This window comes from Oryx dammah, unplaced genomic scaffold, assembly GCF_014754425.2.
Source record: "Oryx dammah isolate SB20612 unplaced genomic scaffold, SCBI_Odam_1.1 HiC_scaffold_20, whole genome shotgun sequence".
Taxonomy (NCBI): Eukaryota; Metazoa; Chordata; class Mammalia; order Artiodactyla; family Bovidae; genus Oryx; species Oryx dammah.
In genome coordinates, this window is record NW_024070204.1 from 57,444,269 (window position 1) to 57,469,995 (window position 25,727).

At 40.1% G+C, this 25,727-nt stretch overlaps 1 protein-coding gene across 1 annotated transcript in view; it reads left to right on the top strand.

Moving 5' to 3' along the window:
• NLN (neurolysin) overlaps positions 1-25,727 on the top strand; it is a 95,716-nt gene that overhangs the window by 20,401 nt on the left and 49,588 nt on the right. Inside the window, exons 2-3 of the mRNA XM_040262621.1 lie at positions 15,142-15,401; positions 18,958-19,106. Of these exons, the coding sequence (XP_040118555.1) occupies positions 15,142-15,401; positions 18,958-19,106 (409 nt within the window). The remainder of the gene's footprint in view (positions 1-15,141; positions 15,402-18,957; positions 19,107-25,727) is intronic.

Here is a 25,727-nt window from a genome sequence, read left to right on the forward strand (position 1 = left end):
CTGCCCAATCTGAAAATTACTTTCCTATGCCAGCAGGTGGAAGCAAGAGCAGTTGAATCGTAAGACTAAGTATACTGGCATGTCCTGTAGATAATCTGTCCATGACTCAAAGTATCATTATGATATATTCCTTATTTTAATTACTTTTCTTCAGCAACTTTATTATCCCAGCACTTTCTCTTGATTGCTTTATCACCATATTTACTTAGTGTCCGGGGCTGAATTTACTAATCATTCTAAGGCAGGCTAATTTAGATTTTTTATTGCTCTCTTATACTTGATTTAACAGTTGCAACATATATGCTATGTGCCGATACATTCTTCCACATTTGCTGAAAAGTAAAAAGATAACTAAGATACATACGGTCTTCACTCTCAAAGAGCTTACTTTCTAGTGGAATGAGGAGGATGTTTTCTTCATTCTTGGCCTGGCCTGGGAAGAACAGATCACTCAGCCATACTAGTGGATCTCCAACTAACCTATGGCTGACATTCAACATTCACACAGATTTTAATTCATTCAACAAATATTTACCAGGTACTAGGTACTGTAGCGGAGAAGGCAATGGCACCCCACTCCAGTGCTCTTGCCTGGAAAATCCCATGGATGGAGAAGCCTGGAAGGCTGCAGTCCATGGGGTCGCTGAGGGTCGGACACGACTGAGCGACTTCACCTTGACTTTTCACTTTCATGCATTGGAAAAGGAAATGGCAACCCACTCCAGTGTTCTTGCCTGGAGAATCCCAGGGACGGGGAAGCCTGGTGGGCTGCCATCTATGGGGTCGCACAGAGTCGGACACAACTGAAGTGACTTAGCAGCAGCAGCAGCAGGTACTGTAGAGAAGCTTAATTGATAAACTTGTGCTTTTTTCCTAACAGAACTTAAAAGAAAAAAGACCAAAACACTCTTCAGGAGAAGTATCATTTATTTTTAAAATTTTCAATTCAGATTTTATAGATGCAGTTGACATATAGACCCTAAAACATTAAACTTAAGATTTAGAAGTTATAAGTAACTACTATGAGTAACATTTCCTAGAATATACTTAGAAGACCTTCCACAAATATTAATCAAAATAAAAATAAAAGTAAGCTATTCTAGGGGTTTCCCCAGAGGCTCAGTGGTAAAGAATCCACTGGCAATGCAGGAGACACTGGTTTGATCCCTGGAACGGGAAGATCCCCTGGAGGAGGATATGGCAGCCCACTCTAGTATTCTTGCGTGGAAAATCTCATGGACAGAGGAGCTTGTTGAGCTGCAGTCTATGGGATTGCAAAGAGTCAGACACGACTGAAGCGACTGAGCACAAGCTATTTATATAAATTCTATTAGCTGTTTACTGACAGCTAATAATAATAATAAAGTATTTTATACACAGAATATAAAAGAAAGAGGAGAACCAAGTGCTATGGTTGTGTGTGTGCACACTTAGAAATATAAAAGAATCTCCCCAAGGTAGAGTTACTTGTTCTTTCTTACAAATTCCCCATCGCTTTATTCGTATAAAATTTGCTGCCTGATGTTCTCATCTATCTCTGTGTCTCTTCTTCACAAGTCTATAAGCTGAAAGGCAGAAACTGTGATCTTATTCATCTTCATAATCTCAGTATTTCCTAAAGGAATGAGCGAATCAACTAATTTATTTCATGGAAAAGCCCTTTGTAATGAGCCCTTTTGGGAGTGGGAGATATAATCTGCAATGGAAACGTAATCACAGAGGATGGTAACAAATCAGTATCTTTACCTGAGAAATCACCAGGGAATAAATAACTAGCATTCGTTGCATAGGATGCCTCAACTGAACCTTGTTTACAAGAAATGTGTATTATTGGTTTGCCTGAGTACCTTAAGAAAGCATTTGGAACTTCCTAGGCATACACTTCATCAAGTGGTATACTTGCTTACCTAAGAATAATCAAAGGACTCTGGAAAAAGTGAGGCCTGAGTGCAAAGGGTCACCATCAGCTTGTCTCCGTTTGAGTTGTTTTACTCTTTTGAGGCCTTCAAACTGTGGTGCTGGAGGACTCCTGAAAGTACCGTAGACAGCAAAGAGATCAAACCAGTCAATCTTAAGGGAGATCAACCCCGAATATTCACTGGAAGGACTGATGCTGAAGGTGAAGCTCCAGTATTTTTGTCATCTGATGCAAACAGACAAGTCACTGGAAAAGTCCCTGATGCTGGGAAAGGTTGAAGGCAGAAGGAGAAGAGGGCATCAGAGGATGAGATGGCTGGATGGTATCACCAATGCAATGAACTTGAACTTGGGCAAACTCTGGGAGATGGTGAGGGACAGGGAGGCCCGGCATGCTGCAGTCCATGGGGTCACAAAGAGTCTGACGTGCCTGGGCGACAGAACAAAACAACAGCCCTTTAGACACAGGTAACTAAAAGTTGCTCATGCCTGCTTGGGCTATATCTCAGAGATGGATGAAAGCTGAAGTGGGGCACCCTTCCACAGTCCTGGCAGCAACCCTTCAGAGAGTGGTACAGAGAGATCAGACAAGTGATGTCAGTGTATATGCTTCAGCTACCTACCTTCTTCTCTCCTCATTACAATCAGGGTGGAAAATCAGGAAGATGCAGATGGTGACAAATCTGATTTTTTTCCCTAAGATTCAGGTGCACCATGAATATAGCATGGTAGTTAAGAATATGGACTCTGTAATTAGGGTTTAAATTCCAGCTCCATACCAGCTATATGACCTTGAGCACACTATTTCTCTCTGCCCAGGAAAATTGTATTAATAATGCCTACCTTTTGGCTGGTTGGGAGGATTGAATAAGAAAATGCATGTAAGCTCTTGGTATAGTGCCTGGCATATTAATAGACTTTCAATAAATATTAGGGGTGATGATGATACTCATCATTCACATGTGTGACCAGCTGCTAGCTTCAGAGCATAGGTGAAGAGTGGTAAACTGGGATTGAGAATCCAGAAGAAAGATCAAGTTTTGAACGTGTTGCATTTGAGATATCTATGGATCTGGAGCCCCATCTTGACATTTGGATGGACTCATGGGAAAACACCCAACTTTTTTGAGTGGTTACAGAAAGAGAAGCCAGCAAAGGAGACTAAGAAGAAATGGTCAGAAAAGTTGAAGGACTAGGAAAGCAGAAAAGCGACATTGCCAGAGTGCTTTTGGTAGAAGAATCAGTGATAAACAAGGCAGTGTAGTCAGTACATGAGAAAATTACAGGACTCAAAAGCTGAAGACCATGGGTTAGGGGACATATCTTTCTTTAAAATTCAGAGAAAGAAAGTGGGACTAAGTAGAGATATAAGTACCATTTTTTGTATTTTAATTATATTTTTTGTAAACTTAAAAACCAAGCCAGAATGGTCTTTCTGGACATTAATTCCACTAAAAAACATCAAAAGAAACGATCTTGGCCAAGAATGTGATTCTCTGTTTGCTGTTAAAGATGACTTATTCTAAGGCATTTAATTCCAGAACATTCTGTTCATAAAACAGTTTGATCCTAGGTCAAATTAAAAGGTCTGCAAATGAAAAAGCTGTTGTCTGGAACACTAGTGGCTCAAATACCAGATGCTTAACTTCGTTAGGGGCTTCTTGTTGTTGTTGTTCAGTCACTAAGTCATGTCTGACTCTTTGCAACCCCATAGACTATAACACACCAGGCTTCCCTGTCCTTCACTATCTCCCAGAGTTTGCTCAGACTCATGTCCATTGAGTCAATGATGCTGTCTAACCATCTCAACCTCTGCTGCCCCCTTCTCATTTTGTCTTCAATCTTTCCTATCATCAGGGTCTTTTCCAATGAATCAGCTCTTTGCATCAGGTGGCCAAAGTACTGGAGCTTTAGCATCAGTTTTTCCAATGAATATTCAGGGTTGATTTCCTTGAGGACTGACTGGTTTGATCTTCTTGCTGTCCAAGGGACTCTATAAAGAGTTTTCACCAGCACCACAATTTGAAAGCATCAATTCTTGAGCACTCAGCCTTCTTTATGGTCCAACTCTCACATCCATACGTGACTACTGGAAAAACCATAACTTTGACTATACAGGCCTTTGTTGGCAGAGTGATGTGTCTGCTTTATAATATGCTGTCTAGGTTTGTCATAGCTTTCATTCCAAAGAGCAAGGGTCTTTCATGGCTGCAGTCATTGTCGATAGTGATTTTGGATCCCAACAAAATAAAATCTGTCAATGCTTCCAGTTTTTCCCCTTCTATGAAGTGATGGACCAGATGCCATGGTCTTAGTTTTTTGAATGTTGAGTTTCAAGCCAGCTTTTTTACTCTCCTCTTTCACCTTCATCAAGAGGCTCTTTAGTTTGTCTTTGCTTACTGCCATTAGAATGGTATCATCTGCATATATGAGGTTGTTGATGTTTTCTCCTGGCAATCCTGATGTAAATATGCAAACCGGGAGGCTCAATAACTAGCTGGTGAATACTGCTCCTGAATCTGATTCCCCAGTGGCAACAGTTCATTCAGAAGAGAAATATTAGCAGTATTCGGGATACTTGAGTATCCAATATTTGCCAATCTGTCTAGGCTGCGTAAGTGTGTGCACACTAAGTCGCTTCAGGCATGTCCAACACTTAGCGACCCCATGAAACTGTAGCCTACCGGCTTCTTCTGTCCATGGGATTCTCCAGGCAAGAATACTGGAGTTGGTTGCCATGCCCTCCTCCAGAGGATCTTCCCAATTCCGGGATCAAACCTGCATTTCTTGTGTCTCCTGCACTGGCAGGTGGTTCTTTCCCACTCACGCCACCTGGGAAGCCCTTCTATCTGGTCTATATCCCCTAAATGCAAAATAGGGATCTTTATAATGCTCCATGAAAGTTAAACACTCTCAGATGGAACTCCTTTTATATTAAACATGTAGATAGAAGGAAAATACTAACCAAATAACTTTAAGAGAAAAATTTCGGGTAAACTTGTCACAGTTAAAATGTACATGTACCACAGACTGTGATAGATTCGGGGTCTACAGATATCACTAAAACCCAGTCTCTGCTCAGAGTTTGTGAATGCAGAGCTGGGTATGTAAGTGAATAGTCTTCAGCGTGATGAGTGCTTTTGTTCACTGGACATGTAGAATAGATTAAGAGCACAGAGAAAGAATTTCTAAAACAGCTGGAGGTGGTCAAAGAAGCCTTCCTGGAGAAGATGAAGTCTGAACTGAGATCTGAAAGATAAATGAGATGTGGAAGAGGCGTTGTTCCTCAGGTAAGGAAGAAGAAAGGTGTTCCCAGCAGAGGGAAAACACTGCAGAGGCCTGAAGAGAGCCTAACAATTTCAGGAGATGTGAAAGTAGTTACTTATGCCTGGAGCAGAGATTTGAGGGCAGAAAGATGGTTGAGAAAGCCATGGAAAGGGACAGATCCAGGGGGCCTTGTCCGTTAAGCAGCTTGAACTTGATCCTGAAGCCTGTGGAGTCAGAACTTGATCCTGAACCATGCCTCTGAAGGAGCATACATGATCAAACTTAACCTTTTAAGAAGATTATCTGCAGACAGTCTGGAAAGTAGATCAGAAGACATCTGTAGTCTGAGGTTTTGGACTTGGGCAACTGAATGCACACTGGTGATCTTCCTTGAGTATACCCCTGTTACTAGTTAGGAGTACAAGAGGAAGACAGGTTTGGTTCTGGGACCTACGGAAGGTTGGTCTCTTTAATTTTAGATGTATTGGATTCGAGGTGACCATTGACATCCAGGTGGAGTTATCCAGCAGGTATTAGATATATGGGTCTAAGGGCCTCTCTGGTGGCTCAGTGGTAAAGAACCCTCCTGTCAGTGCAGAAGACCTGGGTTCAGTCTCTGGGTCGAGAAGATCCCCTGGAGCAGGAAATGGCAACCTATTCCAGTATTCTTGTCTGGAGAATTCCATGGACAGAGGAAATTGATGGGCTACAGTCCATGGGGTCACAAAGAGTTGGATACAGCTGAGTGAGTAGCACATACACAAACAATCTCATAGGAAGTGTTTTTTATATTTTAATTATACTTGTTGGTGTCTTTTGGCCCTGCCTGCTTCTTACGGAAAGAACTATATAGTCTTTTTTACTTCACTGATGCTCTTGAAAATAGTGCTTCCTCAGACGTATTTCTCAGAATGTTGTTAGGATTAAATAAGTGTTTTTAACATTGCCTGACACATAGGAAGTGAAAGTCACTCAGTTGTGTCTGACTCTTTGCGACCCCATGAACTATACTGTCCACGGAATTCCCCAGGCCAGAATCCTGGAGTGGGTAGCCTTTCCCTTCTCCAGGGGATCTTCCCAACCCAGGGATCAAACCCAGGTCTCCCGCATTGCAGGCGGATTCTTTATCAGCTGAGCCACCAGGGAAGCTTGAATCTGCCTGCAGTGCAGGAGACCTGGGTTCAATCCCTGGGTTGGGAAGATCCCCTGGAGAAGGGAAAGGCTACCCACTCCAGTTGTCTGGCCTGGAGAATTTCATGGACTGTACAGTCTATGGTGTCCCAAAGAGTCGGACACGTAGAAACTACTCGGCCAAAGACTCCTCCTTTCCTCACTGTCTCTGTTCTTTCTTCCCTCCAAAGAAGACACCAGGGAGCTGCTTTACAAGTCGAAAAGAGAAAGGATACCAACAGGAGGATCCAGGCATACACTCATTCCGGGAAGGAGATCACCAACACAGCACTGTCATTTAGAGCTTTCTGCTCTGATGGTGATATTCTCTGTACTGTCGAGTATGGTTGCCACTTGCCATGGTGGCTCCTGAGCAATTGAAACGTGCCTAGTGCAACTAAAGAACTGCATTTTTTCTTTTGTTTACTTTAAATAACCACATGTGGCTACTGTGTTAGAAAGGATAGAAGTAGGGGATAAAGTGCTACCTGGCTCGAGGCTTCAAGGTAGAAGAACGCTAGGTGCCTAAAGGAACAAGTGATCCTTGGGGAGTTGCACGGCTGCAATGTGGCATTGAAGAAATCCAGAATTAAGGAGTCCCGTATGCTTTGCTGAAAGGAGCCTGGACTTGAGCTGTGGCTTCTAAGTTGTAAGGCGGGGGTGATTTAGTTAGGTCAATGGCTGAAAAAGACAACTTTGTGACTAGTGGGAATCAAGATTGAAAAGGCATGGTTCTGACAAAATAACCAGAGAAGAACTAACAAATTTCAGGAAATGCCATGCAAACTGTAAACTACTACACTATAGGGAAAGGATGGGAGCATGGATTAAATGTAAATTCTGGGGAAATGGAAGTTGTGACATTGTACGTCGTGGAGTTTCACACTAGTCCTGGCCCTAAGAAAACACACTTTCCTGAATGGATGTTTATTTGTGATAATGAAGGGAGATAGTGTTGTGATAATGTTTCAGCCGTGTTAATACCATCTCATTTCAAATACGTAAAGCATCTACAGTGTGCTCAGCGAGATGCTAGGGTTGTGACACCAGATAAGTACAATGGTTATTGTGCTAGAAAAGTCCTAGTCTGATCTGGCGTACAACACCAGCCAATTGAACAAGTGGATGGCAGTTATTTCTGTGTCTAAAACGGATGCCACAGCTAAAAGGTGATACAAGCTCAGATCTGTATGAACTGACACAGTCAAAGACACCTTGTGGAAGGACGTGGAGGCCTTTAAACTATGCTTCAAAAGAAAATGAACGCAGTAAATTAGAATATTTCTCTCTTTAAAATATTTCTTCATTTTTGGCTCTGTTGGGTCTTAGTTGTAGTACATGCAGTCTTTCTTCTCAGGGCATGGACCTTTCTCTCTAGCTGTGGCGTGAGGACTTAGCTGCTCTGTGGCACGTGGGATCTTCCTGGACCAGGGATGGGACCCATGTTCCCTGCATTGACAGGTGGATTCTTAACCCCTGCACCACCAGGGAAGTCCCAATCAGAACATTTCTGAAAGTACATTCCATAAAATATTTTGCTAAACTTTTCAGACAATTATTAACTCACAGTAACAATGGCATGCTCATTTGTCAAAGCAAAATTCTTTAGCCTGGTAATCTCAATCAAAATCTGTGCTGCTTGCTTTCTTCACCTAAATATTTGATTTTTGGACACAGGAGACTAGAGTCCCAGCAAATGCGTCTTCCTGTCAATTCAACTATGGTATTTTGTATTATTTCTTGGTTAGAAATTCAGAGCTGTGCATTGAAAGTGCTTCAAAGACAGAGGAGAAAATGAAGGTGTGGTTGGGACTGAAATAATAGCCTGGGAGTTTGTGGAGAGGGGGCGGGAAAGCTAGAGTTTAATTAGACTATGGGAATCTTGGATTTAATCTAGATTTTCATGTTCACATAACTGCATGTAATAACTCCTGTAGAGAAAGACAAGATCACGGTGTGTTGCCTGCTTTCAAATTTTGTAGCTCTCAGTTGCAAAAATTCAATTAAAAAATCCTCACTAGATCCTCGAGGATACAAGCACGGTTGCTAGAATGACGGCAGGCGCACTGGTTTCCTCCCCAAGTGCAGTTCTCCAGGGCTGCAGAGACACTGCAGGGAAGAGGTCACGGTACCAGCATCCAAAACACTGACTGAGGCTGAAATCGTAATAAAGGAGCAAAGAAGGGGTGCTCAGCAGAAACCAGTGGAGGAGAGAAAGCAGAGGCGATGAAGGGAGAAAAATTCTCAACAGATCAAAATGCTTTAGTTAGAAGTATTAGGGAATCCTTCTGGCTCCATTCCTTTTCTTCAGTAACAAGAATTATAAATCCTGAATGGAAGTGCGACAGAATCCCAGACGATGAGAAAAGAAGGTATAAGATTAAAATTTTCATGTGTTCTGTTGACCATGAAATCATGATTTCTAACTTCTGTTCCTTTCTTCTTAGCACATCTATTTAGGAAATCATTGCACTTTAAGGTAGCTTCTTGTTAGTTGCCGCAGAAGCCATACAGGGGTGATTCTGGGTAGAGCCATTCAGCCAAGATAGAGCTGCTGACATCGTCATCAGTTTAACCAAGTTAAGATCAGGTGTGCTGTGACCAAACGCTCCATCTTTCGATAAATGTTAGGAAATAAATGAAAACCAGAGGAAGTCATCATATCAGTGAGATGTTTGACATAATTTTCTTTTAAAGCTATTTAACATTAATGAAATGTGTCCATAGTAGTTGGTTTGTTCTAAGAGGAGTGGTGAAAGGAGCAGGGTATTGGGATGTAGAAATCTTATGTTTTACTCATCATTGTCCCTCTTACTATTCCTTACCTCAGTGATCCCATGGCCAGCCTCTTTATCTGTCCTGCAACTTCTTTGGAAGTCCAACCAATCAGGGTCATGGCTCACTCCTTCTTCAAGGCCTCCGTTCTGTGTATCCATGAGGGATTGTGGGAATATGTATTTTGGACATTTTCAGCCAACACACTACATTTCACATCCCTGTTATTTTAGGCCACCACCAAGCCTGGGAGACCCTCCAGGCTTGGAAGGTCTTATACTCTGACCTGTATGTCTTGTTTTTTTCTCTGCTCATTTCTTCTTGTTTTTTTCTCTGCTCATTTCTTTATCAGTTTTCCTTTCCTTTCCAGCTAGGATCCTGTTTGAGGCAAATAGCACAAAACCACATTCAAACTGGCTTTCAACAATAGACTCACATAACTGGAAAGTCTAGCTCTAGGTCAGGCTTCAGAATTAGTTGATCTAAGGGATCGGTGATATCAGTAAATATTTGGTTTCCTTCCTTTATTCTTCTAGTTGCAGTGTTTATTTCATCCTTTAAGTCAGGTTCCACTCATTCTCTAAGATGGATGCCAGCTGCGGTCAAGGACAGCAGCCTGCTCATTTAGACTCAGGAGGAATGAGACCCCTTTCTCTCACAGCAGTGCTGAGGGTCAGGGATGCATGGGGCCTGGGAAGAAAGTGTGTATATGATCAGATAGGGGAAGAGGTGAATAGCTGGACAAAAAAAAAAACACATGCTTAGCTATTGGAAGTACTTGGACTCATCCTTTGTTATTTCCAGAGCCCTTGTCCCATGGAAAACCGACTCCTCCTTGTTTTCATATTCTCTGGATCCTCTTTTCTCCTCCTAACATTTATTGAAATCCATTCAGCTCTGAGGAAAGTACTTCCGCATATCCCTCTTTCTTCCACACCGCATATCACAAAGTAAGGAGGAAAGGCTGGTATCTTCTCTGTTCCCGATTGCCTCCTTACCCCCAGATCTGCTCACAGGCCAGCACTTCTTCACCACGCCATAAAAGTGCCTTTGAGGCTCACAGTACCCTGCTCATGATGTCCTCTCCCACCCACCCGGTTGGTCCCCCCCATTCTTTGACGATTTTAGTTTCTGGTTCAGTCTTCTTCTCTGCTCCCAGGTCCAGCCATCAGACTGCTGACTCCAGTGTTCACGAAGACTGTCTGTCCAGTACCAGGCTGTCGGTTCTTTGGACTCTTCAACTATATCAGCCATCCACTTCCAGGAAAATATCGTGGTTCTTGTCAGTGTTAACCTTTGGTTTCTTAAATTCAGACATCTAATCGTTTTTAGTATAGCCTAACTACTTCCATATTACCTGTTTCATTGATTTTGCTTAGACTACAGTCTCTCTTCCTATCTCATACAATTTGCTCTGCCCAGGGACCTATGCCACTTCTTCCTACCTCTGTTAGCACCTTGCTCCATATGTCCCCCTCCTTTTTTTTTTTTGGCCAGCCATGCAGCATGTGGGATCTTGGTTCCCCAACTAGAGGTCAAACCCATGCTCCTTGCCGTGGAGGTACAGTCTTAACCATGGGACCTCCAGGGAAGTTCCACTTCGTATGTCATTTAATAGTGAACGAGTGAGTGAAAGTCGCTCAGTCTTGTCCAACTCTTTGTGACCCCATGGACTGTAGCCCACCAGGCTCTCCTCTGTTCATGGGATTCTCCAGGCAAGAATACTGGAGTGGGTTGCCGTTCCCTTCTCCAGGGGATCTTCCCAAACAAACCCAGATGTCATTTAATAAGTAATTTAAAAAACTGGTTTCACACAGAATCATTAAAAATTACAAATTGCTCAAATAATATATTCAAACAGAACATAAATGAGTATTTTAAAATATTTTGATGTAAGAGCAAGGCCTTTTTGTTAAATGTGAATCACTTGATCGGCGTTCTTCACTGTCCTTGAGTAAACTCTACCAAAAATGCATTATTTTTCACTTCCAGTTTCAGTCTCTTTAAAGTGAAGCAAGCACACTCCAGACACACATAAGTAATCTGAGTTAAGAGACCTGCTGAATCTTTGTAGTTCTGTATTAAATCTTCTCTAACAGCAGTTTTTGGTTGGCTTTTTAGTAACTGTCACGTTTAAAGTGTTCCCAAGGTAGTTGACCTAAACAACAGATCATTCTTTTGGCACACATTTAATCAGTTAAATACTTCAGTTACATGAAAATGGGTATAATAAGTATAAACAGTTTTGTAACAAATAAACTTGACTCTTGGTAAATATATAACTCAGCTGGTTGAAGGAGAAATGTGGAAATACATTGGAAAATAGTCTGCCAGCCTTGAGTGTAACTATCAACCAGTATGTTTCACATAGGAGACATCAGTTATTAGGAGAGACGGTTAAGGGGGTCAGACGGTTAAGGCTTCTAGTATGTTAATAATGTACCTTTCTGTGTCTCAGCCCCTTACACCCCTCAGTTCTCACAGCCAGCTCCATGGAGAGTTGCTGAGGTGCACTCTCTCTGGTTCTTCACCTCCATACCCTCAGTCGTAGTAATCTGACTTCCACCCCTACCACCTGTCTGACACTGCTCTTGCCAGAGTCATCAGTGACATTCCTGTTGCTGAATTCAACAGAGACTTTGTGTCTTCTTGAAATTCATCCATCACACTGTCCTTCACCCCTCCCATTTTCAGTGTTCACTTTTCACAATTCCTTGACCCCCTCCTACTTGGTTTTCTTTCCTTCCGTTTCAATGATTAAACTAGAGTTAGAGTCCGGTTGGTCTGTTCTCCCTCTGCAAATTCCCCTGGGCCAGCTCAACCACCCATGTCACTCCAATTACATTCAACAGTAATGAATTTTGCTGACTTGCACCACAGCTGCTTCAGACTTGGCACGTCCAAAACTGAATTTCTCTGGGTCCCACCAGAGAGCCTCCTCCTTTGTCTAAGTTCCCTATTTTAGCAATGGTGCCTCTGTCTGTCCCTCTAGTTCAAGGAGAGAAGGCTAGATACCATCTCACCTCTTCCTAAAATACGTTCAGTACCAAGTCATAGTGACTTGACTTCCTGAATATCTTCTAAGTCACTCCAGTTCCTCCTGTTTCCTAGTGAGGTATTCCATAATATTATGCCCCAGTTCCCATCACAGCTTTCCTCTGGAATGAGCCCTCTTTTCTAAACATTTCAACTCATTATAATTTGGGTGATTTGTTTAAAACACATGTCTTTTCTCGTCTCTCATCTGATTAAAACCCTTCAGTGGCTTTGTCGTGACCCTTAGAGTAGGTCTGAACTCTTAAATGATTCCCAAGGCTCTTCATTCCCTAGTCTGTACTTAAGCTTTTCAGGTTTTTCATTCCTTACAGTCTTTACCTTTGGATAATTGCTATACATTGTCCACATCTTGGCTTGCTCATTGTTCCTTTTAGAAAATCTTTCTAGAAAAGCTCCTTCTGTGATATTTCAGAGTTCTCCCTGTTTACCCTATAAAACTCATCTCAATGTAGTACAATTAACTCTTAATCAATTTGTCTTCACTATATTATAACCTATATATGTTATAAATAGAAGGGTCCCAGTCAATTTGCCTTTTTGTCTTTGGTGCCTGTAGCAAGGAGTAGACATAGTACATGCTTAGAAGTATTTGTTGAACAAACGGCATTAAGTCAGTCACTCAGCCTTTCTTAGCCTCAATTGCATCATCTGTTAAAGGGGAATATTGTCCTGCCTACATCAAAGGTCGTTTTGGGGTCTTGTAAGGTAATAGGAATTAAGTTTAGTATTCTGGTTAAGAGAGTAGGTTCTGGCTCTCTACTTGTTTTTTAATCCTCAATTCAGTTCAGTCGCTCAGTGTGTCCGACTCTTTGCGACCCCATGAATCGCAGCACGTCAGGCCTCCCTGTCCATCACCAACTCCCGGAGTTCACTCAGACTCACGTCCATCGAGTCAGGGATGCCATCCAGCCATCTCATCCTCTGTCATCCCCTTCTCCTCCTGCCCCCAATCCCTACCAGCATCAGAGTCTTTTCCAATGAGTCAGTTCTTCACATGAGGTGGCCAAAGTACTGGAGTTTCAGCTTTAGCATCAGTCCTTCCAATGAACACCCAGGACTGACCTCCTTTAAAAGGGACTGGTTGGATCTCCTTGCAGTCCAAGGCTCTCACTATATCACCAGCTGTGTGACCTTGGGCAAGTTACTTAACTTTTCTGTGTTTTAGAACCCCCTTGACTTTTGAACTGTGGTGTTGGAGAAGACTCTTGAGAGTTCCTTGGACTGCAAGGAGATCCAACCAGTCCATTCTGAAGGAGATCAGCCCTGGGATTTCTTTGGAAAGAATGATGCTAAAGCTGAAACTCTAGTACTTTAGCCACCTCATGTGAAGAGTTGACTCATTGGAAAAGACTCTGATGCTGGGAGGGATTGGGGGCAGGAGGAGAAGGGGACGACCGAGGATGAGATGGCTGGATGGCATCCCTGACTCGATGGACATGAATCTGAGTGAACTCCGGGAGATGGTGATGGACAGGGAGGCCTGGCGTGCTGCAGTTCATGGGGTTGCAAAGAGTCGGACACGACTGAGTGACTGAACTGAACTGAACTGGCTAAAAAAAAAACCCCACAATATCTACCCCATAGGGTTATTGTGAGTTTTAACTGAAAAACATTCAGTACACAATAAATGTTAGCTATTATAATATTTTTATTTATAAGCTCAAGAATTCCATATTATAACTATATATGCAAATATATGGCATTAATTTTCAGTTTCAGTATTTTAAGGGGTTAAAGGATTGGTATAATTTTTAATTTTTTTTACCTTTATCTTTAGGATAATATCTACCAGATTTTATTTTTTAAGTCATAAATTCATATCAACATAATTGATTTACATGAAATTTTGGTAATACATTTTTTAAATTGTTCAATATAAAAATAATTTTGAAAATACTTCCTTCCTGAATATCGAAATATTGAGTTTACATACATAGTAGGTGAATATTAGCAAGAGAAAAATGTTTAAATAAGAAAGACTACTGCCCAGCAATCCCACTGCTGGGCATACACACCAAGGAAACTAGAACTGAAAGAGACACATGTACCCAGTGTTCATCGCAGCACTGTTTATAATAGCCAGGACATGGAAGCAACCTAGATGTCCATCAGCAGATGAATGGATAAGAAAGCTGTGGTACATATACACTATGGGGTATTACTCAGCCATTAAAAAGAATACATTTGAATCAGTTCTAATGAGGTGGATGAAACTGGAGCCGATTATACAGAGTGAAGTAAGCCAGAAAGCAAAACACCAATACAGTATACTAACACATATATATGGAATTTAGAAAGATGGTAATGATAACCCTGTATGCGAGACAGCAAAAGAGACACAGATGTAAAGAACAGACTTTTGGACTCTGTGGGAGAGGGAGAGGGTGGGATGATTTGGGAGAATGGCATTGAAACATGTATACTATCATGTAAGAAACGAATTGCTAGTCTAGGTTCGATACAGGATACAGGATGCTTGGGGCTGGCGCACTGGGATGACCCAGAGAGATGATATGGGGAGGGTGGTGGGAGGGGGGTTCAGAGTTGGGAACTCATGTACACCTGTGATGGATTCATGTCAATGTATGGCAAAACCAATATAGTATTGTAAAGTAAAACATTAAATTTAAATTAAAAAAAAAAGACTACTGGTTTAATTTATAAAGGACAATTATCAATATTATATCTTTGACACCTACCTTTATTTCTCTGACTTAATTACATAAGTAATTCAGTGTTTGGAAAGTCCAAATTCCATTAACTCTGTAACTAGTCAAGAAAGCAAGTAAATACAAGAGCATTTAGTAGCACGAATATGTATTCACCTGAAAGAAATTTGCTTAATTTGAATAAAAAGTTCTTTCTAATTTAAAATTTAATTAAATAATACACATTTATCTGTTGACTTTGAACCAACAAAATGCCTAATTTTTATCCTTTTCTGATTGTTTTTAGAGTTGGTGGTTCCAGAATTTTATTCAGAATGACTTTAGGAAGAGAAGAGATGTCTCCCCTTCAGGCAATGTCTTCCTATATGGCAGCTGGTAGGAATGTTTTAAGATGGGATCTTTCACCAGAGCAAATCAAAACAAGAACTGAGGAGCTCATCTCACAGACCAAACAGGTGTACGATGCTATTGGAATGCTTGACATTAAGGAGGTAACTTACAAGAACTGTTTGCAGGCACTGGCAGACGTAGAAGTGAAATATATAGGTGAGTAGGATGCAAAAACATATCAATATTTCATTCTGTGGGCATCATAAACCATTTTATGCTTCCCGACTCGACAATTCATTTTCCAATTTTACAAGACATTGATTTTTACATAATGATTTGTAATTGCTTAAATTATTAATGATTCATAATTGCTTAGAATTATATTACCTAAGGTAAAAAATTTTATTATGTGACCTGAGGTGCTATAAAATATACACTCTTGTTACAGCTGCTTTCTGGAGAGCAATATCTATCAAAACTTTTTAAGACATGCAGGCGGATTCTTTACCAGCTGAGCCACAAAGGAAGCCCAAGAATACTGGAGTGGGTAGCCTATCCCTTCTCCAGGGGATCTTCCTGACCCAGGAATTGAACTGGGGTCTCCTGCATTGCAAGCAGATTCTTTACCAACTGAGCTCTCAGGGAAGCCCTAACAAGTGCATACCCTAGCCCAATAATTAATTCCCCATTTAGGTATAATTTAAGAAATAACCAGATATAGGAAAAATCATGTTTAAATTTATGTATAAACAGGTACTCTATCATAGCAAAAGCTTGGAAACAACTAACTGCTAAGTGTCAACTAGTAGAATATAAATTATGGCACATTCACCCTCTATAATAGTATATAGGCATTAAAATCATGTTTAGGAGCAGTATTTAGTAACATTAAAAGGACAGAGAAAGAAAACAAATTTTAATAATGTCCAATGTCTTGGGTACTAAGTTTATAGTTGATTTTTAATTTACTCTTTATACTTTTCTCTATTTTCCATATTTCCTACACTTAAAATATTTTATTTTTATAATACATTGTGTGTTCAGTTTCTCAGTCATGTCCGACTCTTTGCAGCCCCATGGACTGCAGCCCACCAGTCTCCTCTGTCCCTGGAATTTTCCAGACAAGAGTCCTGGAAAAGGTTGCCATTTCCTGCTCCAGGGGGTCTTCTTGACCCAGGGGTTGAACCCACCTCTTGCATCTCCTGCTTAGCTGGTGGACTCTCTACCACTGCCCAACCTAGGAAACCCCCAATATAACTGTTAGACCCTTTCAATTATAAGGAATGAAGAATCATGCCAGTTATCTCGAAGAATTTCGTAGGATAATTATGCCTAAACAATCTTGGCTGTGTGGTAACTGGGCTAAGAACATAGGCTATAACTGAATATCATAAACATCTGTATGAATTCTGGAATTTGGAAGGTTGTCCAAAATCTTAAGCAGCCCTAGTGACCACATCACCTCTTTACCCATACCAAGAGTCCCCTACCCTGTGTCCTACCCTGACCTAGGGACTGACTACTTTCTCTTCCCTCTGCATTTCGGTTTCAGTTTCTGCCGCTTACTACCAGCTTCTTCACTCTCGTTTTTGTTCAGTCACTAAGTCGTTTCTGACTCTGTGACCCCATGGACTGCAGCACAACAGGCTTCCCTGTCCTTCACTATCTCCTGGAGTTTGCTGGAATTCATATGCATTGAGTTGGGGATGCTATCTAACCATCTCACCTGCTACCACCCTCTTCTCCCTGGTGGGTCAGACGGTAAAGAATCTGCGTGCAATACAGGGTTCCATCCCTGGGTCAGGAAGATCCCCTGGAGAAGGGAATGACTACCCACTCCAGTATTCTTGCCTGAACTCCACAGACAGAGGAGTCTGTTGGGCTACAGTCCATGGGGTCACACAGAATCATGACTCAGTGACTTTTTTTTTTCACTCTCATTAATGGCCACTAAATTTTGCTACAAGGCTTGAACTTAAAATCTTCAGTAAAAAAGATCAAAAGAAGGGAGTTGATCCCCATTCAGCAGAGCTCTCTCAGCAGGCCATTTCACATGCCTCTTCCACCCTGTGAGTGGTTTGTCCTTGGTACACATGCTCACATTTTCAGTCAGTTATGGCTATGATGCTGTGCCAGGGTAATAGCTTATGCATTTAAGAAATGTAAAAATAGGTGGGGAAAAAAATCTTTTAAAACAGAATGATCTTAAATTCTGCTTTTTCTCCCCAAATCATACATCTTTTAAATATAACTTCACTTTTGTGATATTTGTTCTCCCTCTCCTGTGAATTTCTCTTCATAGGTTAATCATAAAAATGTTTTGATTTCAGAATAGATTTTTTTAAATAACTATCTAATTTTTTAAAAAACAAACACTATGAATTTGTTCAGGTATTTGTGGCATTTTTATAGCTTTCTTTGTAACCATGTTATAAGAGGACTGATATGCATAAGGTAGCTTGTTTAACTGGACAGTTCCTTGGTATGTAAAGGGTAGCTTTGCCATTTACCATATATCACATGTGTAAATTTAACCTATTTACAATACCTTCAAAGTGCTAAAGAGTAAAATTAAAATATATTAATTGTCACAACATAGCCACAACTTCCCTGTAAACGATACTCTTTTTTTTTTTTTTTGCTGTAGTATGGATTATTTCAAGACATCAGATTTTTGCCTAATTAAAGTCAAAATACAAATGTTTGAAAAATCCAACTACCAAGTTTGACATGGGAAAGTGAGAACAGAAGACATTACCACTATCATTTAACAGGAAGGGCCCCAATATTCAGCTGCTTACTGGATATGTCCATTGAGATTTCTGAGGATCATTTGAAATTATATGCAGTGCAGCTTTTTATGTTTGTATGAATGCCTACATTTGGGGGAGGGTTCATGACTTTGGTTAGATTAAGAGTCTATTGTAAAGGTTAAGAACTTTTCTAAACAAACCCATCCCTCTAAATCACCTGCTTGTATCTTAAACATGCTTTGTTTTGCCAGTCCCCGAGCTTGCGGTCTCTACTTCTCCAGTCCCCAAGCGAGCTCTTCCTCTCCCCCCGCCCATCCTCTAAGGCCCAGCCTTCTCCACCGGCAGGGCTTAATGCCTCAGCCCTTGGTATTGCTGCCTTTCAGTTCGTGTCCCATTCATTTGACAGCTACGCTGCTCTGTCCTGGTATTGTTGTTTATCTTTTCATGTACTGTGCCCTACCCCCAACTCCCAGACTATAAAATGCTTCAATATGAGAACTGTATCTTTTAAATTGGAAGATTGTGATTGATGTATACACTGTACTATATATGTATTAAATAGATACTAGTAAGAGCCTGCTGTATAGCACAGGGAGCTCTACTTAATACTTGGTAATGGCCTATATGAGAAAAGAATCTAAAAAAGAGTGGTTATATGTATACGTGTAACTGATTCGCTTTTTTGTACTCCTGAAACTAACACAACTTTGTAAGTCGACTATACTCCAATAAAATTTTTTTTTAAAAAGGACATCTTTTTTTCCCCTCTACATTCCCAGATAATAAATTGCACTCTAACCATACTTCATTAATTCCTCAGTGCACACCCTTACTGTTCTTAGCAATGCCCCTGGAATAGCAAAGTCCTATTTTAGACTCTGTTTCTCAAAAGCCTTAGGAGCCTTTAGAGAAAATATATAATGAAAGACTTATATTAGGATAATCATTCACCTATGTATGAGGTATTTTTCTTAATACCAACTTGATGAGTCCTTGTGGTGTTTTTCCTCTATTAACAGTGGAACGAACCATGCTAGACTTTCCCCAGCATGTCTCCTCTGACAAAGAAGTACGAGCTGCAAGTACAGAAGCAGACAAAAGACTTTCTCGTTTTGATATTGAGATGAGCATGAGACAAGATATCTTTCTGAGAATTGTTCATTTAAAGGTAAATGATCTTATAACTCCTTTAAGAGGAAAAAAACAACAATAAAGACAGAAAAGCCTTTGACCAATGATAAAAAGTATTTGAATGTGCCTAGATTTTGTTTCTAATTATTATAATAGAGGGCACAACATAGTGTTATATTATGCCACCTAGGTTTATGTTGAACTACTAATTACATTCATTAAAAATTTTTAAGACCAAGTATAATAAAACAGTGTACATCTATAAATCTAAGACTTTTTAACTATCATGAACTTTAATAGTTTAATGAAAAAACTTCTTTAAATTAAAAAAAAAAATTGCAGCTCAAATGGAGTTGAGTTGTCTATAAATAATCATGTGGTTTTGGCTGTAAAACTGATGACTTACTGTTTGATTCTGCATGCTGGAGACATTCCTCTCTGTCATTCTTACATGTCTCAGGACTCACAGAAATTATGGATTATGAAATCTCTAGGTGGGTCTCCTTTGAGTGTTTTGACTCTTTTCATCACCAATGTTGATTTGCTTCCTAGCATTTTCATCATGTCTTTGCTTTGAATTTTTATTTTCATGGTTCTCAGCAATTTGTTTGGAAAACAACCAAGGTTTTATAGTCCTAGGCATTTTTGTTAATTTTGCATGTTGCATATGCAAAATCTCTAAGATTGTTTTCTTTTTAGCAAATTATGACAAGAATTGAAATTAAAAGCTGTTTTATTTCAAATTTTTTATTTGTAATTCACTGTGGCATGTGTAAACAAAAATTTATTTAGACATGTAAGACATATGTGCTATTTTTTCATGTCAGACATTTTTCACCCTTAATTTGTGTTCATCTATGAGGACTCTTAATTGTTCATCTTTGGGACTTTAAAAATAACATAAAATAACTCTATGACTATTTTTTACTAAATTGTTCTCTTTTCAACTTTTGACTCCAGTTGTTATTCTATACAAATCATGGCCATTATAGTTTCTGATTTTTATTTCATCCCAAAATAATCTAATTTCTTTTCTATCTGGATATTATATATGTACTATAGAAGTTTTCCCTAGTATTTTCTAATTTTCTTTGATTAAGTATTTTTTTATCCTGACTTATGAGTTCTCATTTGGGATTTTCTAGCCTCAAAAAGGTATTGCAATCTTAATGTTATTAATTGAGTCTACTGTTTTTGTTACTTTTCCACCTTCTCTGATTTCCTATAAATATCATCAAGATCTGGGAGGTTTGTCACTTTAGATTTCTTTGTTAAACTTTTATATTTTGTATGTATTGGCCTCTGATCCCACTAAATAACCATTGTGCTTGTTTATGTACTGGACCTTATTTGGTAAATTTAAATACTTACCTTAACAAATAGTAATATTTTTCAGTTGGTATTTTTAAAAATTTAGAACTATCAGTTTCAGTTCTTTGCTAGAGTTGGATGCTTGAATAGATGGTAAACCTCACATCATTCACACCTAACAAAGTTAGACGTATTTAAATCTTCTGTTTATTTTTTCCTTTAACTTTCCTCTAAGTAAAAATAGAGCAACCATGATATAATACATAAAGCCTTCATTAGACTGAGTAATAGGATTTTACATTTATATAGAGTCATCAATTTCAGCCTTGCTCTACCTGAACGAGGGTGCGCTAAATAATAATCTCAAGGTACCACCAATGTAGCCAATAATCAAATGTATTATCTTAGTTAGATATAACTAAGCTTCTGTTATTTTTTTAATAGAAGCATGAAATTACTCTTTTTCACAGTTCCTTAATACAAAATCTGTGCCCAGTAAGCATTCTAACTATCTGTGGATGTATATATATAACATGTAACTCTAAAACTTAGTGACTGAAAATAGTAACAGTCTTTTTATCTTCTCTCATAGTTTGTATAGGTCAGGAATTCAGGAAAGTGTCAGTTGAGCAGCTCTGGCTTGGAGTCTTCCGTGTGATGTCAGGCCATGGTGGCTGGAGCAGGTAGACCAGCCAGATATCTCTATTTTTGTGTCCCCTCAGGGCACTTCCATATAGTGTCTCTCTGTGGGCTAATTTGGACTTTCCCAGCAGGGCAGCATCAGGCAATAGGACTTCATTTCCTGGAGACAGAGGGCTTCAACACGGATGTGACAGCATGTTCTACACATAAGCTGCACTGCATTTTATGACCTCAGAAGTCACATAGCATCACTTCTGCAAAACCATGTTGACTGACTAGTCACGACAATCTCCCAGATTCAAGGGACACCACATTACAGTCTAGGGAGTATCATCAGATTCACGGTCTTGTTTCACAACCTTTAAAATAAGCAAGTGGACTAAATGGATGGATGATATCATAGTAAGGCATGAGACTAACCAACGTGCTGTAGTCTTCCTACTTCCTTCCCAAGCGTGGCTAGTAATGCTACGTTACAGTTATATAGCAATACAGTTATCTAGTTTAACTCTCATACCAATCTTGTGAAGTATCCCTTTTTATAAGTAGAGAAACTAAGGCTCAGAAATGGTAACTTTCCAAGAGTCATGGAAAAAAAGTGAAAGTGTTAGTCTTTCAGTCATGTCCAAGTCTTTGCAATCCCATGGACTGTAGCCCACCAGGCTCCTCTTCCATGGGATTTCCCAGGCAAGAATACTGGAGTGGGTTGCCATTCCTTCTCCAAGTCATGGAAGTGGTTGGTAAATACTTGCCAGAAGTCACGTAGACTTTATGTTAAAGCCCTCAAGGGAAAAAGGTGTCACATTTGATTTTATTTTGCATCTTTGGCAGAGTGCCTGGTACAAAGTACGGTAAATATTTAGTAAATGTTCCTCAAACTGAAGTAAGAAATGGTAACAAATTAAAAAAACAGGCCTTCAGTAATTGATGCAAGGATGTGGGCTATCCATGTGGGGCAAAAAATATCGTATTGCTTCCTCACAACCAAATGAAAAACAATCTCTAATGGATTAAAGTTTTAAAAAACTAAACTTAAAGCTTCTGGCAGTTTATATAGAAATAAACCTTCATGACATCTGAGCCGGGAAGTATTTCTTTAAAAAAGACACCAAAAGTGCTAACTATAAGTCTGATAAACATGACTACATGAAAATAAAGAACTTCTATTAATAAAGTAAAAAGACACTAATACAAAAAAAAAAATCAAATACTAAAAAAGGAAATTTGCAAAACATGAAACTAGCAAAGCATTAGTACCTACAATATATAAGGTAATACTTTACTCAGTGAAAAAGACAAGCATCCCAATAGCAAAGTGATCAGATGACATGGAAGGTAGTTCAGATGAAACACAAATGGCAATTAAACATGAAAAAAATGCTTAACCTCATTAAGTCAGGGAAGTTCAAATAAAGACTGCAGTCAGATTCTTCACTGACTAGATTGACAAAAATGAAAGTCTGACAGTGCCAAGTATCTGTGCAGACAGGAATCAATGGGAATATTTGTGCACTGCTAGTATATGTGTAAACTGATTTTTTAAATAATAATAATAACAACTAATGCAGAAAAAAATCTAATCCTATGAAGTTGGATCTTATATTCTCTGTAACGTAGCACACCCTCCCCACGCCCACTTCAGCATTTACCTAAAAATAGTTTCCATTTTCCACGGGTGAAATTCAACATGTATTCATAACAACCCGATCTATAATAGCAAAACACTGAAACAACTCAGATTTCCATCAAAAGGAAAATGGGTCAATACACTGTAATATATTTACAATAGAATGTTTTATAGTAGTGAAGAAAATAAACTACAGCAACATGCAACAGCATGACTAAATCTTCAGTTCAGTTCAGTTGCTCAGTCACGTCTGACTCTTTGTGACCCCATGGACTGCAGCATGCCAGGCCTTCCTGTCCATTACCAACTCGCGGAGTTTACTCAAACTCATGTCCATCAAGTCGGTGATGCCATCCAACCATCTCATCCCGTGTCATCCCCTTCTCCCGCCTTCAATCTTTCCCACCATCAGAGTCTTTTCAAATGGGTCACTTCTTCAAATCAGGTGGCCAAAGTATTGGAGTTTCAGCTTCACCATCAGTCTTTCCAATGAATATTCAGGACTGATTTCCTTTAGGATGGACTGGTTGGATCTCCTTGCAGTCCAAGGGATGGGCAAGAGTCTTCTCCAACACTGCAGTTCAAAAGCATCAGTTCTTCAGTGCTCAGCTTTCTTTATAGTCCAACTCTCACTTCCATACATGACTACTGGAAAAACCATAGCCTTGACTAAATGGACCTTTGTTGACAAAGTAATGGCTCTGCTTTTTAATGTGCTGTCTAGGTTAGTCATAACTTTCCTTCCAAGAAGTAAGAGTCTTTTAATTTCATGGCTGCAGTCACCATCTGCAGTGATTTTGGAGCCCAAGAAAATAGAGTCTGCCACTGTTTCCACTGTTTCCCCATCTATTTCCCATGAAGTGATGGGACTGGATACCATGATCTTAGTTTTCTGAATGTTGAGTTTTAAGCCAACTTTTTCACTCTTCTCTTTCACTTTCATCAAGAGGCTCTTTAGTTCTTCTTTGTTTCCTGCCATAAGGATGATGTCATCTGCGTATCTGAGGTTATTGCTATTTCTCCCGGCATTCTTGATTCCAGCTTGTGCTTCATGTAGCCCAGAGTTTCACATGATGTACTCTGCATATAAATTAAATAAGCAGGGTGACAATATACAGCCTTGACGTACTCCTTTTCCTTTTTGGAACCAGTCTGTTGTTCCATGTCCAGTTCTAACTGTTGCTTCCTGACCTGCATACAGATTTCTCAGGAGGCAGGTCAGGTGGTCTGGTATTCCCATCTCTTTAAGAATTTTCCAGGGTTTGCTGTGGTCCACACAGTCAAAGACTTTGGCATAGTCAATAAAGCAGAAATAGATGTTTTTCTGGAACTCTCTTGCTTTTTTGATGATACAACGGATGTTGGCAATTTGATCTCTGGTTCCTCTGCCTTTTCTAAAGGCAGAGGAAAATCTTAGTAACAACAGATGAAAAAAAGGAACTCCATAACACTGCATACAACGAGATATCATTTTAAAAGGCCAAAAGGAGCAAAAGTAAACAGTGTATTTAGTGGGATTTTAGTGTGTTGTCCCTAAGTCATGTCCAACAGTTTTGTGACCCCATGGACTATAGCCTGCCAGGCTCCTCTATCCATGGGATTTCCTAGGCAAGAATACTGGATTGGGTTGCCATTTCCTTCTCAAGGGGATCTTCCTGACCCAGGAATCAAACCCAAGTCTCCAGCATTGCAGGAAGATTCTTTACTGCTGAGCCACTGGGGCAGATTCAAACAATGTAAATGTAAGTGGTAAAACTAGAAGAAAATATTTAACACAAAATTCAAGGGAGTGGTGACCTATTACATAGATAAAGGCAACAGTGTTTTAATATTCTGTTTCATAAGTTTAAGGATGGATTTAATTTGTTTTCAAAATATATATCAGAAAAGGCAATGGCAACCCACTCCAGTACTCTTGCCTGGAAAATCCCATGGACGGAGGAGCCTGGTAGGTTGCAGTCCATGGGGTCCCTGAGGGTCGGACACGACGGAGCGACTTCACTTTCTTTCACCATGCCTTCTTGATTTTGAAATGTACAAGTCTAGTCATTGGTCATAATACGTTGAAACTTGTACCTTTGTCAGGCTCTTAAATGTCAATAGATCCAATATAAAGCATCAACTTCCTTGCCTTAGTTTCCCCATTAGCCCAATGTCCTCTTGTGCTTCCCAAGTACTCCCCCCTCTTCTCACTAACTGCAGAGTAACACTGTTTGCTATTGTATCTTTTCTTCCTCTGTGGGACTTAAAGCGTGTCAAGGAGATAGTCTGTCTTGTTTCCCTAGTGCCTGACCTTAATTGGAGTTCCATAAATGATGTTGAATAGATCAGAACTAGTCCCAGTCTAAATGTGTCCTCATGTAGTGCGGTTTCTCACTCTGCCTGTGGCCTACACAAAAGCAGACTCCTGTGACAGCGTATAGGAGTCAGCAAGCAGGCCTTTCTGCAGCCCTCCTGCCCAGAGTGCAGGCAGCTGCCTGAGAACGCCCTCCTCACCATAGTAGCACAAAAACCTGACAGTAAGTATCAGTTCAGTTCAGTCTTTCAGTCCTGTCTGAGCGACCCCTTTGCGATCCATGGACTGCAATATGCCAGGCTTCCCTGTCCATCACCAACTCCCGGAGCTTGCTCAAACTCATGTCCGTCAGTCTGTGATGCCATCCAACCGTCTCATCCTCTGTCATCCCCTTCTCCTTCCTTCAGTCTTTCCCAGCATCAGGGTCTTTTCCAGTGAGTCAATTCTTCGCATCAGGTAGCCAAAGTATTGGAGCTTCAGCTTCAGCATCAGTCCTTCCAGTGAATATTCAGGACTGATTCACTTTAGAACAGACCAGTTGGATCTCCTTGCAGTCCAAGGGACTCTCAAGAGTCTTCTCTGATGCCACAGTTCAAAAGCATCAGTTCTTTGGCGCTCAGCTTTCTTTATGATCCAACTCTCACATCTATACATGACTACTGGAAAAACCACAGCTTTGACTTTTGACATACAGACCTTTGTTGGCAAAGTAATATCTCTGCTTTTTAATATGCTGTCTAGGTTGGTCATAGCTTCCCTTCCAAGGAGCAAGCGTCTTTTAA